The 20,000-nt window shown below is 46.5% G+C and overlaps 1 protein-coding gene across 2 annotated transcripts in view; it reads left to right on the forward strand.

The window, feature by feature from the left end:
- The window catches only part of LOC119222769 (teashirt homolog 2), a 31,701-nt gene extending 23,520 nt beyond the window's left edge, over positions 1 to 8,181 (forward strand). For both annotated transcript variants that reach the window (XM_037479633.2, XM_037479632.2), the window contains one exon: positions 4,396 to 8,181. In XM_037479633.2, the coding sequence (XP_037335530.2) occupies positions 4,396 to 7,457 (3,062 nt within the window). In that variant the 3' untranslated portion in view covers positions 7,458 to 8,181. The remainder of the gene's footprint in view (positions 1 to 4,395) is intronic.
- The last annotated feature ends 11,819 nt before the right edge of the window (positions 8,182 to 20,000 follow it).

A 20,000-nucleotide genomic window follows, 5' to 3' on the forward strand; every position in this document is an offset into this window, starting at 1 on the left:
CCCCTTCATGCATACCCAAATGAACTTGAGTGTTTCCGTTTCATGGTGATGTGAAAGCCCGAGGACGGGCCAGCAAACCCACTTTGTGGCTGCTTTTAAACCCAACTTTTCATTATCTAACCTATGGACCGCGTTCTTACCAGCACGTGCCGCTGTTAATAACCAGCGACTCTGCAGAGTTTTGAAACGTGTTCGGGACATCGTTCAAAAAGTGTGTAAATGAAATAATGGGCCCGGGTTGGGAACCAATGACACGCTCCTATTCAAAAGCAAGTCAAACACCATTTAATTCTGTGATATCAATTAACCTCCAGACAAATGTTGTCAAAGGGAGCAGCCCGGATGCGATTGTTCTCCCTTTACTCCGCAGTGTCCTTGGGCTCGGGGGGGGGGGGGGGGGGGGAGACTGTTTCCTGACAGGGAACAATGAAGCGAGAGGTGTTTACAGATCTTTACAGATGGCTCCGGGGCCTCAGAATTAGCTCTTCGCCGTTTTTTTTTCTTTTACGCGATTCAGTTTCAGACTTTAACTTCAGACGCGTCATCAAGACTATCATCAGGATGTCTGACAACGTGTCTTGTTTTATCTTGACGTGCGCCGCTCGCTGAGTTAGTCAGATATCACTGTCAGATATTAAACCCCCGTGACACGCGCACGCGTCTCGTTCTAATGATAGCTCGCCGGAGAAAAATCGCAATCATCGCGGTGGCGCCTTTAAGAAGACGCACGCCATCCTGTTTTCCCCCCCCCCCCGACCTTACAAAGAGCTTCACAACTTTTGGAATTAGGTTTTGTACAGCAGGTACTTTTTTTGACTGACACTTCCCAACTATTTATAAAACAACAGAAGAGCGGCGGTGACTAAGTGTTTTTCACAATGCACGGGCCCCCGTTAACTGGGCTCGCAAGTGAGTGGAAACAGGGAGGAGGAACACATGATCGTTTCTGGGATCGTTGACCTGCGTTGTTAGTGTTCTCTGTCTATACAGCGCCCCCCCCCCCCCCCCTCCCTGCTTCTTTCTTTTTTCTTTTTCTTTTTTCTTTGCATGGCATAAATCCGGGAGATGAAAATGTCATGGAGCAGGTTCATTTTGCAAAGAGGTTTTGATTGCCATGCGCGTGTAATTGATTGTTCCAAGGACAGGGGGAAATCTAGAAATGTCATAACAGGCCTGCTTAGGTGGGTCCCACCACGAGGCAATCGATGAGAAGTAAAAAGAGATATCGATTTTTGCGAGCAGCAAAAAACTGTAGCTTGAGACAACCGGAGAGCGCTGTGGGGGTGGTGGGGTGGGGGGGGCAGACCTGTCACCGGCACCTACGGGTTAGCCAGTCGTCTCCGAAGGCAGTGTTACATGGGACGCCCCGCAGAGCCGTGCGCCCCGGCGCGGGTGTCTGTCCATTAGCTGAGCTCCTCGGGCGGCTCACTCTCCCCCGGCTCCTCAGATTCATGAAGGAAATGTTGACCTTCCGGGTGATGAATGTTGATGTTTTACAGATTTACAAAAGTTCCTAACTGGCATGTTAACGTTGCAAAGAGAATGGCCTTTTTGGAAGTGGCTCACACACACACACACACACACACACACAGAGAAAAAATAAATGATTGACACATTTTGAATGGACTCACTTACACAAGGGAGCGGGGATTGTACACCATGAAGATAATGCTTCACGCTGAGTTGTAAATATATTGTCATGTAAGCCTTTAGCACCACTGCAGTCGGCGCGCAGGCCGCCGTGGATGTTGAACCTAATCTACTGTTTCCTTTGCAGTTAGCTGGTTTCTCTTGATGTAAGAAAAAAAAAAGAAAAGAAAAAAGCATTTTGGCTCAGCAGCCAACTGCTGCTTCTGTAAATCCAGGCCTTGCTATGCCAAGAGTCTGCTCTAACGGATAAAGGTTATAAACACTTCAACTGCCTGATTTATGATGGACACCTCAGGTTTTTTGACCTTTGCATATCTCTGTTTGAAGATATAAATTCGTAGTGACACAGATTGGAGGCTTTACAGGAGTTTATGACATGCTAAATATCTACGCCTCTTGTTTCGTAAGGCTGGGAGTTGGACTCCCAATGCGACACTTTCAAAGTGGCAAAGACAATAAGTCATCACTGCTCTCGGGTTAGACGGTTCGAACGTTTATGTTTGAAGAGGCCCTGACTACGGTTGATTCTGCACTCTTGAAAAACGTGTTTGTCGTGCCACAGCGACCTGTTTGCAGGCGACGGCGTCTGTTCCTGCATTGTGCTTGGGTTATTGTATGAAAGAGAGCGGAGCACCGTTGGGCGTGCGGGTGTCTTGGAGTGATCCCGGGCCAGAAGGCTAATTGGTGCCACTGGATGTCTGCCGCTTAGGCCGTCTGATGGAAACGCATCAAAAACCACAGGGGGGGGGGGCTCCAGTTAATCCCTGTCAATTCACCCTCAGACACGCAAACATTCGCATCCAAGTCACTTGTTTTTAGTGGACCGAATGGGGAAGTTGGAACAGAACTGCGTGTATTGGTGAGTTTGAAGCCAAATGAAATATGCATGCAATAGCCTTTCATACCAGGATTGAGACATTTCAAGTGAACTCTCACTGGACAGGGAAAAAAATGCTCATCTCCTCACTTTGGAGTGCGTTCCTTCCCAGTCTCTCAGTTTTAGCGGCGACTTTGAAGAGAGAGGACCATCAGCTTGTCACAGTGTTCTCCTTCACTGTGAATACTATATATGAGACTATAAATAAAACATACCTCTGTGCTCTTGACAACTCTCTCCCTTAGCATCAAGGGTATTTTGGAGGCCATCACCGATCTCGGTTGGCCAATCAAAAGCAGCTCTCTTGCGGTGGATCAAGGTCACAGCACACTGGGGCTCTCGGGTGTGAGAGTGTGTGCGGGTCTCTTTTTTTCGCGAGGGGCCCCATTCTCCATGTTTGTTTTTGAAAGTCCGAATCCCATCTCCATCCATTAGCTGGCAGGCGATTCACCTCCGGGGTTTCTCTGGAGGCACTTGTGAAATATTGATAAAAAGAAAAGTCTTATATTCAGGAGGGCCCAAAAAGAAAAAAAAAGAAAAAGAAGGAAGCCATTCTATGCGCCGCCCAGTGTGGGACTCCTGAGTGCTCGGCTTCAGCGTTCCACCTCATGGAGTGCCCTCTATTCAGTGGAGGAATATTAACCACATGAAATGCATAAGTGCCTGGACAGGGCTGTTATGTCCTATTCATATTTAACTCAGGGCACATCTGCCACGTCTCTCCCAAAATGCACATTTTCCAGCGTGACTGCGAGGCGGAAAACATCTCAGAAATGCGACAACACTGACAAACAGCATTGGTGGAAGGATGTCTTCAAACGATATGCAAACATTGGTTGTGATTCGGGATGCTGGGTGTTTTGATTTGAAATAATCTGAAGTGGTTATTGCTAGAAAAGGCACTTTGAGATGTGTCTGTGTCGGTATTATGTCGAGCAGACCCCCGAAGCCACGTGAGGATCCCTCTCTGCTGAGTCAGAGATTCCACTAATTGGATGATGTGAAATATGTCAATTAGAAATACTCTTGTTTAATTATCTGTTAATTGAAGCAATAATGTTTGTGCTCTATGAGTTGGGAGAATAAACAGGTGAATAATGAAAGAAGTAATTGCTGTTTATGAGACTCAGGCAAAACACAATGACGTGACAGATTGCCAGTATTTTTTTGAATTCTCTTCTAATTGTTAAACACTTATAGTGGAATCAGTTTTTTTTTTCCAGCAGCATGATCAACATCTTCATCAGCATCCACATTTGCAACATATTTCTAATTTTCTTGATGGCTACATATCGTCTGAAATCTGCTGAGTCTTTACATTCATAGATGGAGCGAGCGATTCCTGAGTTTTATGTTCAAACATTCGTCACACACGGCTTTAAGGGGGGTGGGGGGGGGGGGGGGGGGGGGGCTTCGATTTGATCTCGAACAGAAGGCCTACATTTTCAATGCAGTTTTGAGGCATCCATAATCACCGTGGAATAGGTCATTTACAATAACACTTAGCGGGCCCCAGAAGAATCAATTTCCTTTTGTCACTCAGTGGGCCAATGATTGTTGTAAACATCTCAACTTGAGGCCAGGAAAAACCTTGGACACGGCACTAAGTCAATGGCCTGCCGTGAATCAAATGGTGCCGTTACACCAGCAGCAGTCTGTTAGCAAAGACATTATGTCCAGCTAAAGTCTCCATCCTCACAAGGCCCTAAGCAGCCGCCATTACGTTGTCCTAAATGACTTCTGCGACTTCCCCAAAAAAATCATTAAACGAAAACGCATTTGGATTTTTTAATCACTGTGCTTTGGTAATTAAACCCCTGAATATGCTGTTTGAAAGTCATTAATCTCCATGTCTCTTTCTTTTCCAGTCTACATACCGGACGAAGACGGCGTCCTTCAGGAAGCCCCCCCCGAGGACGACGGCGAGAACGACGCGCAGACCGAGGAGGAATGCTCAGAGAAGACCAGCCCCATGGTGTCCGAGGACAAGGAGCTGGACAACAAGAGCACCAACACTTACAGCAACCAGAACTCTCCCATCAGTGTCCTTTCCAATCAGGAGGCCGAGCTGGAGTCCCGCCTCAGCGACGCGAGCGACAGACTCTCCGACTTCAAAACCGCCTCGCCGCTCGGCGGCCAGAGGGACGCCGAGGGCCGCGCCTCCAAGCACAAAGACGAGGTGGGCGGCAGCTTGGAGAAGATGAGGGCGGCCTACGCCAACTTCCTCTCCGATTCCTACTGGAGCGGCATCGGGGCGGACCTGAAAATCGGCAAGGGCGCCAGCAAAGCCAACTGCGACAGCACCAACGGCGGCGCCAAGGGCGAGTTCGACTGGCACCAGGACGCGCTCTCCAAGACCCTGCAGCAGACGTTCGCCCCGAAGCCCGCGGCGTGCAAGCCGAACCTCTTCAGCTCCGTCCACCTGTACAGGCAGACGACCAAGCCCTGCGGCCCGCTGTTCACGGGGGCCAGCAGGTTCCGCTGCAAGGACTGCAGCGCCGCCTACGACACGCTGGTGGAGCTGACGGTGCACATGAACAAGAGCGGACACTACCAGGACAACAACCACAGCAAGCCGGGCCATTCCTCCGCCTCCTCCTCCAAGTCGAGGAAACGGAACTTGCAGGACATGGAGGGGAAGGAGGACGCGCAGAAGGTGCTGAAGTGCATGTTCTGCGGCCACTCGTTCGAATCGCTTCAGGATTTGAGCGTCCACATGATAAAAACCAAGCATTACCAAAAAGTGCCTTTGAAAGAGCCGATGCCAGTGATCACGCCCAAGTTGTTGCCACCGTCGAAGAAACGGGCCTTTGAGGCGGTGCGACCCTGCTCCCCCGACTCCACCACGGGGCTGTCCGGCTACACCGAGGCGCAGCGGGCCGCCGGTGCCGCCGCCGCCGCTTCCAGCGCCAACAACAATCGCTACGGCTACCAGAACGGAGCGAGTTACACCTGGCAGTTCGAGACGTGCAAGTCTCAGATTCTGAAATGCATGGAGTGCGGAAGCTCCCACGACACGCTGCAGCAGCTCACCACGCATATGATGGTCACCGGGCACTTCATCAAGGTCACAAACTCGGCCTCCAAGAAAGGCAAGCAGCTGGCGCTCGACCCCCTGGCGATAGAAAAGATCCAGGGTTTAGCCGAGTCCGCCGCCAGCGACAACGAGGGAGAAAAGGTGTCCCCGAAGAAAAGCCCCTCCCCCGGGAGCAGCGAGAGGGGTAGCCGGGGGGACGGCGCATCAGACAAAATGGAAGAAACTGAAGCTAAGGATGACAAGCGAGAGAGCGAGGATCAAAAAGCAGACAACGGGGCTTTTAAGTACCCGTATCTCCGTGAGGAGGATCTGGAACAGGACTCAGGGGGAGGAGGGGACATTCTCAAATCTTTAGCCAACACCGTGGCCTCTGCCATCAATAAAGCTCAAACGGGGACTCCGAGCTGGAGTGCCTACCCCAGCATTCACGCGGCCTACCAGCTCTCCGGCATCATCAAGAGCGCCCCGCTCTCCGCCTCCCCCCCTACTCAGGTAAAGCAGACGTTTAACCACAAGCTGAGGCCGATCGCCCCGAAGGGGAAGTCGTGCCCCGGTGCTGCGGGGGTCGAGGCTCCCCAGGGGACGCGTCGAAATGTGGACATCAAAAAGGAAAAGCTCGGCATTAGCGACGGCAGAGAAAGTCACGACATTCAGTTCGATCTGCCGGACAACGACGACAGCGACTGCCAGGACGACTCGTCTTCGTCTTCAAAGCTCGACGCCGACTGTGCGAACGAAGGCGGCGATGCCGTCAAAGGGAAGCCGAGCCCAGACTTCTCCGACAGAGGCAAGACGCCCAGCCCGTCTGCCGGCCACGGACGCAGCGCCACTTCCGAGGCCCCCGGTGACATTCCGGCCCTCCTCGGCATGAACCCTCTCAGTGCGCTGCAGTCGGTGCTGAACAACCATCTGGGCAAAGCCAATAAGCCCAGTAACTCACGAGCAGATAAACTCTCGGCTCACGCCAAGTCTATTTTCGCCGACGTCAGCCGCGGCAGCGAGAGGCCCGCCCCGATGCCGGGGAACGCGCTGAGGAAGAGGCCCGACGGCGCCTTCCTCTTTGCCCACGAGGACCAGCCGATCGATCTGACGAAATCCAAGCACGGCAAGCCGGGCTCCTCGCTGCCGCACCCCTCCACGCCGCTGTCTCAGAAGTACGCTCTGTCCGACATCGCCGACATGGTCAAAGTTCTCCCGAAGGCCACGACGCCGAAGCCCTGCGTGCCGCCCAGGCTCCCGGCGATGAAGGCGGAATCCGACGTCAGGCGCTTCGAGGACGTGTCGGCCGAGGTGTACGCCGTCCACAAGCGCAAGGGCCGGCAGTCCAACTGGAACCCTCGCCACCTCCTCATCCTGCAGGCCCAGTTCGCCTCCAGCCTCTTCCAGACGTCCGAGGGCAAATACCTGCTGGCGGACCTGGGCCCTCAGGAACGGATGCACATCTCCAAGTTCACCGGACTCTCCATGACCACCATAAGCCACTGGCTGGCGAACGTGAAGTACCAGCTCCGCAAAACCGGAGGGACCAAGTTCCTGAAGAGCATGGACACGGGGCACCCCGTCTTCTACTGCAACGACTGCGCCTCGCAGTTCAGGTCCCCGGCCGCCTTCATTTCCCACCTGGAAACGCACCTCGGGTTCCAGATCAAAGACATGTGCAAGATGCCCGTGGAGCACCAGACGAGGGCCGAGGAGCCGGACCCGGCGAAGGCCCTCCTCGGGGTCAGAGCCACGGAGGCCCTGGTCACGGACGAGGACTTTGACTCAAAGTTCAAATGTAAGCTCTGCTGTCGGACATTCGCCAGCAATCACGCGGTCAAGCTTCATTTGAGTAAAACTCACAGCAAATCCCCCGACAACCATTCACAGTACGTGGAAATGGACAAGGAGTAACTTTTCATATTATTGTCCAATGTTTTCCCCCTTTTTTTGAATTTTTATTTCAACACACGGGTTCAGATATTTCAACACTTTTTCAATTAGCTTTCCGTAGTGCATCATTCTGATTTCATGGATAGCAACGACACACTGGTTAGAAGGTTGTATAAGGAAACACTAAGAGATACTTTTGCACCCTGCTCAAAGGCATCACCAGTAATGAAACGTATTACTGCTCGAAGAAACATAATTGCGGATGTTTGCATGCAATAGCGTTGGCTATGACTACTATTTATTTGTATGATATGTCAAGTTTGAAAATTGTATTTCAAAGACAAATAATTAACTAATTGTACTGTACAACTTCTGTGACACCTGCATACATGTGCAGCTGTTAGCAGGTAGCCCAACACACGACCACACACATGCAGACCTGTAAAGTCAACTGCTATGTAAAGATGTTTTGTGTTGCAATGATAGAAGAGGAAAAAAAGCACTTTAATAAATGTTTAATCACCAGTTTAGACTCGGATTCTGTAAATGACTCAAAAATATTTAGACGGTTTGGGAACAAGGATATTTCACATGTAAATATATTTTAGAAGAAGAAAAAAAAACAGTGTTTCATGCAAAAAAGGATAACAGCAAGTCAGATGTTACCTGTGATACCTGCACCTTTTTTTACTTATTCAAATAAAGAGTTAACATTTGATAACAGCTTGTATATCTTTTCATTTCCTTATGTTTTAATGTTTGCATGGGGAGCTAGAAACATAAGATGATATAAGATATAAAAGATTTACTGCTTAGCAAACCTTTCTGGTACACCCGACCAACTGATGATGAACAATGTATGTATAAGTATGTATAATATATCAGCAAATTCAGTTATTATTTCTGTGGTTAATTCCTGATAATTCCTTTACCAGAACAAAATAGGTAACAATAGAAACACCTCATTTCTAGTTCAATCTAAAAAGTAGTGAAGTCAGTGTACAGCAGGTCTATCATGCAAAATGTGATTAAGATTCCACATATAAAAAAAATAATAATAATAATAGAAATAACAGACTAAGAAAGTGTTTCCCAAGTATTTTTGTGTTTAGAATCACTACATCCTCCTTGTTTTTGGAAACCACTGAGAAGCTCAATGTAACAAAGCATAGCATCCTCACACTGAAGCACACACTGCATCCAATATCTTTAACCGTATGACTTTTAGATAGACCTCAAAGATACATCTTCTTGTCAGACTTTATTGCTTTCCTGTGGACGCCACTGCTGTTGCTGCAAGATGGTATCATAACAATTAAACATATTTCCTCCAGCTCTATTATTTCAAGGCTATTAAAAATAATTGCCTTCCGAATTCATAAACATTTCATGCAATTCATCTCTTTTCGAGCAATCAAGTCTTCAATTACCTCCACCCATCAAATCTGGGTTTTATAACGGCCAACTGACATTTGATGGCGAACGGGGAAAAAAGCACATGGGCGCTGTGGTGATTTGAATGCTGTGACACCAACTTGCCCCCCATTGTTGGAAATGAGCAGGCAATCACGTTGCTCATCAGATGACTCCTAATGCAGTTAAAGTATTCAGCTATAATTTCTCCCTGCATTTATAATTACTGTCAAAGACCACACACCTCAGTGAGCAGATTAAAGCTATAAATTATTTAGTGCCTTTCTTCTCCGAAGGATCTCTGATTTGTCTGTAGGGCCATTATGTTTTAGAGGAGCAACTCATTCTAAACTGAAGCGAGCCTTGTCCTTAAGATGCAGCAGGAGGTTTTGCAGGGGGGGGGGGGGGGGGGGACTATTATTGGCTGTTTCTGTTTCATTAAGGAAAATTGAAAGAAAAAAGGATTGCAATTTTTATTTTCATTGAGCATTTTCCTGTATTTCGATTCAAGCGATATATTCGCTGCGTATACGTGCTTCATGTACATTTTGAAGATTCAGCACAACCTTTAATAGAGATTCACGCAAGGCTAACCGAAGAAAAATGCTCTCATCAGTGCAATCACAGAGGGAAATTAGTTGTCTCTGCACATCATTCGCTCTAATAAGTCAAAGTCGGTGAGGGACTCATTGTTAGTACACAAAACTGCTAAATGGCTGCAATATAAAGAATCGTCACGGCTGTCTGGTTAACAAAAAGCAAACTTTATAAGGTTTATGTATCGTGCAATCATTTGAATGTGCCTAAACTGTTGTGGGCGGAAAATCAAAGTACACATCAGCTGTTATATTTTTTTCAAATAAACACGACGCTGGCTAACAGAAACACTTGAGTTATTAAATACTGATATACTTCAGGTAACACAGCTCAGGTAATTAGATGATAAAAACCCATAATTCTTTTGGTGCTTTATATTAATTCATTTTGGATGTTTGCATATTAACACAGTTAATCGCACCGTATATCTAACATGTCATGGCTAATTACAGAGCACTGTCAGCTTTCTGCAATTACCCCCCTCCCCACCATACCACACACACACACACACAGATAAAATCTGGATTTTAAACCGATTGATTATGAGAGATATTAAAGGCAGTAACACGCTCATTCTTGGACACAGTTTATACGTCGCTGTTTCTATTTTTCAGTACACACCACGTGAGCCAGAACGCGGGACAGTTACACAGCGTGTGTCCCATCAGCACGGTTCCCCCCCCCCCCAAAAAAGAAGGAAGAGGATGAGAGAGAAGGAATGCAGCTTAGAGTCACCTCGCGTGTAATTTAGCCCGCAGACCACACACCTGTGATTGATTAGTCCCACTATTAGCATCATTGATTATGCCAGCTGTGAGATTGTTTTGACACGTCTCAAATCAAGAAAGCCTCACAAATACCTCACCCTTTTTCCCATCCCGGAGTTACTCTCGAAAAAAAAAAACTGTTCCGATAGCTTCATCGAAGGCTTAAATGTCGCCCATAAGTATGCTTGCATTCGAAGACGCAGTGAAACCCCCCCCCCCCCCCCCCCTTTAGCCAAATGGATGCAAACTCGCATTTTCGAATTCTTTGTCAACTCTGTCATCAAACGTGCTATCAAATAAGGATAAGTGCACGCTGCTCGCTTGCTCGCCTGCACTGGCGTGCGTCTCCCTGACGCTGATGTGCCGTAATGGGTGCAAATGTGCATCGGAATTTGCCTGCTTGGGTACACACAAAACATTTACACTGTGCCCCGACTTTGCTTCGCCCTGTGCAAGACAGGCCTGGGTTCTCTGCATCATCTGGCTTGTAAACCAGAGGAGAGGGACAATGGGGGGGGAGGAGAGGGGAGGCGGGGGGTCAAAATGTTCATCACACAGCAGCAAGGTAATGACTAGCTCATGTGTTTAATGAAGGGCTTTAGAACGTATAGCTATAATGACCCACATTCCTAACTCCTTTTTCTCCCGTTTAATCTCCCCAAAGTCCTCAGGTTATTACGTCCCTCTGAGAAATATCCCAGAAAAAGCATTACATCCCTCCATCCCTTCTCACCGATGAGAACATTTGTCCCTTTTGTACCTGCATTGTACGCTTGCAGATTCGCTAACGCGATATCATTTTCAAAATGTGGAGACCAAATACTACGCTAAATGATAATCTGTTCCATATGATTTATAATGAATTCCGCCTCCTGGGAATGTGAGCTCATACAAGACAAAGAGGAACGCATGTATGCATGCTCTCCTACATACATCATATCTTCCAATGGCCCATAGTCCTCCACTGGTAATGGTGTTGCTTCAAATATGCTAATTAAGCAAAAATAAGTGATGAATGGAATACATTTGATCAATCAAGTAGGCCTAAGCCCCTGGTGCTGCATATTCATTGTACATCATGAATATGAAACCAGAGTAATTTATCAAATATCAGTTGCACATTTGTATCTTATTAATCATACATGCAGAAACTTCTGTCTTGTCAAAGAAGCTGAAGGTTGATGAAGCACTTGCGAAAAGGATTAAACTCGAGGAACTGGGGGTAGCGCTTCAGTTTTAATGAATGAGGTATTTTCTAAACGTCCAGAATCTTAAACAGTCAATTCCTCCCCCCTGATGACGTTCAGATGATCCCAACCCTGTTTTGACCCCTTTGTGCTGTATTTGAGATATTCCTTTAATGACGCCCCAATAATTACAGATATTTATCACTGCCGCATTTTGAAAAAGGTTATTGATTCATTCTGTAACTTCAGCCTGGTTTTGGGTGCGCACTTAAATCGCTTCAATCTATGTATTTCATCAATGCGATGAGTGATTCGTTTTGGAAAGTATCCACTGGTCACACCTGGTGTTACCTTTTGATATACATCTGTAGCTCTTAAATTCAAATATTAGCATTTGTTATTATTTTATTATATTATATGATTATATTGGGAAGCAGTTTAGAAATATTTAGCATGACACATGAATAAATAATTGACTAAACAAAAAACAAATAGATAAGTGAGAAGTTCCTTCTTTTCTTAGCTGATCTATGGTATATAAAAAGCTGATGGCCGTGGCCTTACCCGTGTGTAACAATGTGTGGAGGTTTTCATTGCGTTCATATAGTGGATGAGAGAACTAACACTTGATTGCCAGCAGTTCATCAGTGCATCCCTCATATTTGTCACCCGGCCCGCCTGAAGGCAGCGTGCTAGCTCAAATTGAAGCTGACATCTTCCAAATATGAAAGCAACAAATCACACATTTTTATTGGGCTTAATCTCCAGCCCGGCCCCTAGCAGACGTCAGCACAATCATGGACGCTGCTCTAATTCTTGCCGACTGGCTGCTTGTGCCTCCGATTCATGGAGCGAACGCAAATGACCATGCAACAGAGACAGGGGTGACACCTGCGCCCATTAGGAGGCTTTAATATGGTGGAAAGAACATTCGCAAACTCGTGTAATAGGATTTTGCTCGTGAGTAATATAGGGATCTGTTAATAAAGAGTTAATCTTGGAACATGGCCAAACCTTTTGATCTTGAGAGATGTCAACAACAAAAAAGCTGATTTAAATCACAGGGTTTTCCAGTTGTTTGACTTACATTCACATCCGATATCTTAAATATGTTGCATCCAAGTCTTTAGAGATCACAGAGTGATATGAAAGTCATGTTGTAATGCACTGCAACAAAGGACATTACTTACATTTTCCAGTTCAATAATATTAGCTAAAAGCTATTAGCTATTGTGCATGAGATGAATTGTCATTCCTTTATTCACCCTATTGCACTAATGTATATACACACACGGTGGAATATGGTTCTCATTAAAGGGGAAACCAGCGTCTGTTAACAAGTTGTACTGCCAATGTTTAAAAATATATATTATATAACGCCTTTTGAGGCTGCAGGGGGAGTCAGATGAAATCTGCCTTAAGTAATGTCACTTGACATTGAGCGTTTTTTTTGTGGCTGAAGACTACGCATTTGAATATGGAGCCAAAAATCTGTGGGTCGGGGAGTCAGCGAGAAGTAAGCTCAACCGGCTCGGTGAAGGTATCTGCTCATGTCCGAGTGAAGGTAGCTGCTCATTAAGCTCCTTCTACAGATGCTTTGTGGGTAATGTAGCCACCAGGATATGACAGAGAAGAAGACAATCCCAAAAATCCCAAAACATAATCTCTTTTTATCCCTTTTTTCCCCAAAACCCAGCCAATTAAATTCTATCGTGCTCGTATAAAGTCAAACTATGTTATGGGAGTGGACCCCTAAACAGGTGGAGTTCTGCTTAAAGGCTGGAAACTATAAGTCAGCGCAGATGTAGGTGGTCCACAAATGAGTAACATAGCTTCTCACCTACATCCAGATGCGTGACAGAGACACGGCGTTTTTCAAGAACGAAAAAACATCTTTCTGGAGTCTTTCTGGAGGCAAAAAGAAACACATTTTTTTGCGAGGCTCTGATGCCAGCGTGTGTCCAAAGGGGGGCTTTAAAAGTTCTGCCGAGACTATCTCAACGAAGACAACAGAAACCAGATAGCACGACTATAAGCTCTGTAAGACGCGGCACCAACTAGATGTATTTTTCGGTGTCATTTTAACACTGACATGGGCCACCATGAAAACTCGTCTGTCCACAAGCGCAATACGACGGGTGTCAATTATGTGTGCGATTATTTCTTATACAATTGGCAATTTCCTTAATGATGATCTTTGCTAAAGCTTTTTATGGTGTCAAGCAGCGCATGATTAGAAACGTTCCTACTGACCAAAAGGTTGCTTTTGTCAGCTAGACAGAAACACTTGTTTCCCTGACGTAGCGTCTTAAAACGTTAGCTTGGATCGCCATGCTAGCTAGCTAGCTCCTCTTTGTCCTGTTACTCGTACGCCCTCCTCTAATTTGGACAGCTCGAAGCTAACGCTGTCTCTATCGTCTTTGGTGCTCAATAGATAGCAGAGGTGTGGACTCGAGTCATGTGACTTGGACTCGAGTCAGACTCGAGTCATGAATTTGATGACTTGAGACTCGACTCGACAAAACGTACAAAGACTTGCAACACGACTTGGACTTGAACACCGATGACTCGTGACTTGACTTGGACTCGAGCCTTTTGACTCGAGAAGACTTGCTACTTCCCATGAAAACTGGGGGAAAACATTTTCACACCACCGCGCCGCTCTGTTTATCTGCATCTGTCAAAAAAATATGCGCCACCTGTATGCAGAGAGCGCGCGCTGCCTGCACGACATCCAATCACTGCAGTCCATTTGACCGTATCAACGAGACAGCTCGTTCATGGTTACAAAAATCGGGATTTTTGAACCCGGATTCAAACTCCGATGGAAATCCTCGCCAACATTATGTCAACGTGCGTTTTAAAGTAGTGTAATGAGCTGAGTTAAAGTTATTAGTTAATCAGTTATGCAGATGTTGCATGTGTTCACGTTATGCTTTGTTACCAGCTGTAGTTACGCGAGACAACCCGAGTTTTGGGGGGCCGTGTATGCGGAAGTGTTCGTTCGGCGTGGTGACGGCCAACAGTGACCGAAGTTGAGTAGTTTTATATAAATAAATGCAGCGGAGTTGCAAGCCAGTCATCGCCTCCTTATTTACGCTGCAGCATTGGGGTGAGCGTTACAGCACTATAACACAGTCACCGTCGATCCACCATTACCCTTCCCCTCGTAGTCTAGGTCCGTGAGGCAGCGCACCATCACCCAGGGTTCCCCGTCCCCACTATAATAAAAGGACTCGAAATGACTCGAAACTAAAATGGTACGACTTGTGACTCGACTTGAGACTTGTTGGCTGTGACTTGTGACTCGACTTGGGACTTGCTTCGTCTTTGACTCGACTTGACTTGGGACTCGAGGGCAATGACTTGAGACTTGCTTGTGACTTGCATAACAGTGACTTGTTCCCACCTCTGATAGATAGTATTCAATGGTTTTCAGTGGAACCTCTTCTTCTCGGCTACCTACTTCTGATAGAAATGAGGATGAGAGTGAACCGAAAAAAAGTGAATTTGTGGGCAGTAAAAGCAAACCAATGAGCTTTAATGATGCTGAAATGTTCCGTCGAGCTGAGGGGCATCTGCGAGCTCGGGGGTAATTGTCTTCGGTTTTGTCACTTGAGTGACCCCCTTTACGTAATATTATGCAACATCTATTGTTAATATAAAGAGATTTAAATGGTCTTGTACAGCGCTTTTCTAGTCTTCTGACCAGCTTTAACACTACACAACATCATTCACCCATTCACACCCATTCACACACTGATGGCAGGACCTACCATACACCTGCCCATCAGTAACTAACATTCACACACTGTAGTCACAACTACAGGAGCCAAGCTGGGGTTGAGTGTCTTTCCCAAGGACACATCGACATGCGGGTTAGCCGGGCCTTGGATCGAATCGCCAACCCTCTGATTGGAGGACGACCTCGCTCCCCACTCACCCACAGTCTAATAGAGCAGCTTTGATAACTACAGGTAGTGTTCAAGATCAGGAGTTCTTCAGGCAAATATACAGCTATGCCGTTTTTTTTTTAATTAAATTGATGGGCCTACGACAGGAACGCCACTGCATTTGCTTACTTGTTGGATCTGCAGAAACTTGAAAAATGATGAAGCCCACAGCTGTGTTTTCAGATTTTCCGAATTACACAGATGAGCCCATGGAGGAGCAGTGCAACATCTGTTTGCTCATTTATGTGTCAAACACCAAACATCAGTCATGACTGATCTCACTTTGACTAAACTTGGAAAATGATGCGTCTCACTACTGCTTTCTGGCATTTAGAATAACACTGATTGGTCCAAGGGGAAATTAGAATTCCAAATAAAATGACACATTTGTTGCTGATTGGCCCAGATGGGGACATTTTGGGGACTACTACTTTGTTTTACCAATCAGAATTTTCATTTTGCGGCTCGTGCACATTATGAAAGTTTTGAATCCTTTTTGTTTTGATGACATTCAGCCGCATTCACTCTTTTTTTTGTTTGTTTACATTACAGCACAATGAGGTATAACAATTACAGTATGAAAACCCACTAAAGAGTCTGGAAAGATTTTGACTGTCAGCACTGTGCAAAGTCATCCTGGCTGTAAAACTAACAAGCAGAATTGGATGGGATTGGATTTGGACTCCTCAGACACCGTCAGGAGGATTCAGGGTTGCAGCCAATCGACAAGGGCACGAGAACGCTTTCTTTTCCCCACTACGAATTTGTTGGCTAGCGGCAGCGTTTTTCGCTTCCTCTCTTTTTTGTGTTAATCCACTTGTTCATAAAGACAAGCGTATTCTCTATTCACACCTTCCTATTATTAGATCGCCCGTGAGTTGGCCTCAGAGCCAGAAACACATCCTCCCCACTCGTATTGGTAGCTAGAATGTAACGGGCTGCCCGCTACCACGACGGAAACAACATGATTGATTGACTTGCATTTTGCAGATGTACTGTAACTAATCTCTCTGCACCTCTGGATCCCAACCCAAGCCAGACGCAGCGTGAACCACGGCGATCCCTCAAAAGTCAAACTCTGAATCTGTAACACATGACATAACACTCGACGGAGCTGTATTATTTTAACAACTGAATGTTCTCATTTTCCCTCGTCTATCAGTCAGCCTGAGTGGACGGTGGCCATGAGGGGGATGGGTTGATGGATGGATGGGGGAGGAGGGGGGGGGGGGGGAGGGGGGGGTAGAGTACAGAGCTCTCCACCTCTTGCCCTCCCCTCCGCTGTCATCCGTTGCCCCCCACAGCAGGCCAGAAGTTGTTGGCGTTTTTTGCTCACTTGTAATCCGTCTCACTGTCTGGCCGCCGGCTCTCGGGTCACCTGTCACTCACTTTGACACGAATCAGCATTGACGCCAGCAGATTTAAGCTATTTCTCTCAGTCTGTAAACACAGCCGGGGTCCGCCGGCCCCACAGCAAAATAAAACAGGAAACAAAACTCAGCCCTCGCCACCCACCAGAAACTCCTGAACGTTGCCTAATGACCCAGAAGAGCTTGAATAGGGTTAGACATGTTTAGCTTTATATGATATAACTCTAATTAAATGTGGAACGGCAATCAGGTTGCGTTAATGTGACATGACGCGCTGATGCATCTCACTTTTTCAGCCCGAGACGAGGACACAGTTTTGGACACAGACAGTGAGTCCCCCATCAATCACGAACATAAACATAAAAATAGACCATGATGTCTATGTACTTGGAAATTGAAATTCATTTTTCTTGAATTCCCTTCATTCATTCATTCATTCATTCAGGTTGTCATTTCATTGTTCACGTTGGTCCAATATTTCTCCAGAACCAGGGGACAAATTTGCATTCAAGAGGAGGAAGATGCTACGGAGAGACCTTACAGCAACAGTGATGGAGTAAAAGATAGTGCATTTGATGTTTCTTTTTCATTCTTTGAACAATTTATTTCAAAGGAAAATATTGTAGTTTTTACACCGTTACATTCATTTGACACCTTACACTTTAATTTGACATAAAACACACAATGAGCTCATTAAACATGATTTATTCAGTTTTCATAGTTTCAACATCCACAATACATAAAATAAACAAAATTAACTGCAATGCGACCAACTACGAGAGAAGAATAATACATTCCTGCATTCATGCATTCATGCATTCATGCATTACTAATGATAATCCAACACTCGCTGGGGTCATTTGTCTGCAGTGCTTCTGCTTTACATTTACATTTCATTCCTTTATTCAAGTAACATAGCAGATGCAGAACCACACTTGCACATTAGCAAGCAAGTATTGCTACCGTTGTTTAAGCAAATTATCCGGATACTTACTCCATCACTGCCTGAGACATTATAAATAAGCACAGAGGAGATGCAGACCAGTCACGTTAAACCCTCGCAGAGATCTTAAGACAATCACAGAACTTCAATCAACATTTTTTTTCAATCACATCTGAACTGTCTATTGTCTTCAAGGTGCCCCCCCCTTTTCTTTTAAATGTCATGTTAGCGACTTACTTTACTTAAAAGAAACGAAATCCCAATTTTTTTCTGCTTGTTTAAAATGAGCCTCCTCACCGGACCTCCAGACGAAAAACAACCGGTGAAAAACAGGAGGCATGTAGAGACAACACTCGCTTTTTAATGCTCCACATGTGCGAAGCCTAAATTGATCCGGTGACGCAACTGCAAGCAACCCGCGCTAGTGCGAGCTTGCACAGTTGTGACAGTTGTCACTGCGGTCAAGATTCAGACGTGGACGTGTGCAGTCTTAAGAACGCAGCCACTGTGCAGACAGGGAAATCGATAGAGCGTTTTGTTATCTATCTCTATCCTACAACTTAAAAGAGAAGGATTATATGTCATAGAGTGAGCCCAGGCAGACTCAGGCGTGCATCTATCATTGTAGGGAGTCACGGGCCTTTTCCTGTGTAAATCATGGTGTCACATGGGCAGCGGGTTCATTCTCCGGCCATGGAATACATTTAAGGCCTTTGGACACAGGCCTCCATTTTTCACTTGTGATCGAGTGCTCCCCTGCAGTGCTGGACCTGTAAGTAGATTATTTTCCACGATGACGCCTTCATTGTTCGTTTTGTTATTGCTGTCCATATCCGATCAAACGCGTGAAAAACAGCTACATGTGCGGGGGGGGGGGGGGGAAAGAAGAAAAAAAAGAAGAAAGTGATTGATACTTTTTAATTATTCCGCTTCTCTTAGGAGTGCAACTGTCACAGCTGCTGAGGTATTAATGTGACGAAGGCTTGACAGCGAGACCAGAAAAGAGGCAAATGGCACTCTGGTGGCAGGAGCGGTGAAGGTGTGGAATTCCTCCCACCTGAGCGGTCGGTCAGAGGCTTCAGTGCCACCAAAACCCCCCCCCCAAAATGGAACCGCGACAGTGAGTGATCCGACTCCATCGTTCGGCAGGACCCTCATACTTTGTGGAATCCCTCATGGTGGAACGTATATATATACAGTATATATACTGTATATATATGAGCCATCACACACCCCGGGATGCGTCCTTATGGTCTGCGGAAGACTTAAGTTATTAAATCCTAACATCCAAGCCGCGATCGACTTGGTATCAATGACCGTTATACAGAAAAAAAAGCATAAATCCATGAAGAAATTGATCCCCAGCTTCAGTCTCACCTCCGTGGGTGGAGTAAGAAGGCACGCGCGTGGCGTAGGTGCAGACGTGGGAGCTGTATTCTACAGGTTCTGTATATTCATGGCCAATAGGTAGTCACTCCTTCAAGACATCTATATTACATCTGTGCGATGGGGTCTTCCGGAGACAATCATTCCTGCGATGCACCTTTCGGCACGCAAGAATCATCTTACGTCGTGAGAGTATGCGAGCGCTGAAATTGTCAGAGAAGCTGCCGCTTTTGGCTCTCGTCATCTCTTCCCAAAGCATTTCAATTTAATTCAAGTGCGCCCGGGAAGTGCTTTCATTTTGTTTTAATGAAGTTTTAAAAAGTTGTCTGATCTATAACGTAAGCCGCTGCCACAGTGCAACCTCCACTTACCTACCAGCCCAGTTCTCCGTGCCATTTCCACAGGATACAACGCGATGGGCCTGTCAGCCATCACACCCTGCAGGACATTTTCTGAGTTCACTGAGAAGTTAATCACTGGTGCAGAGAAAATACGTCCGTGCCGCGCCTTCCTCTCCACGCCCCTCATCTATCGGCCACCCGTCCATCAGCGCTGGACCGGACCGCGAGTTCTGATGTTCTACGGCTAAAGCCGCTGAATGTCAACGACCACACGCGGCGCCCTCCCCCCCAGAACCCCCCCCCTCTACCCTGAACATCTAAAGATATGAGCACACGCTGTGCGGAAATTTGGGCCCTTCAAGTCTGCCGTCGCCCCTAAGTGACCCGAAGATGAAGTGAAAACAAAGAGGCGGTAAATGGCGTCGTCGACACAAAGACAACGGGTTGTTACGGCCCCATGTCACGGCATTGTGTTGTGGGAAATTCACACAAAGGGTTGAACCGGAGACAACATCGGCCCGGAAATGGAGAAGGGTCTTCGCTGCCACATCAAAACCCCCGAGAGGAGAGGGAAGGCGTAGCATTTGAAAGCCTAAAGGCTTAAACT

This window comes from Pungitius pungitius, chromosome 1 (genome assembly GCF_949316345.1).
Source record: "Pungitius pungitius chromosome 1, fPunPun2.1, whole genome shotgun sequence".
In the NCBI taxonomy this organism is placed as follows: Eukaryota; Metazoa; Chordata; class Actinopteri; order Perciformes; family Gasterosteidae; genus Pungitius; species Pungitius pungitius.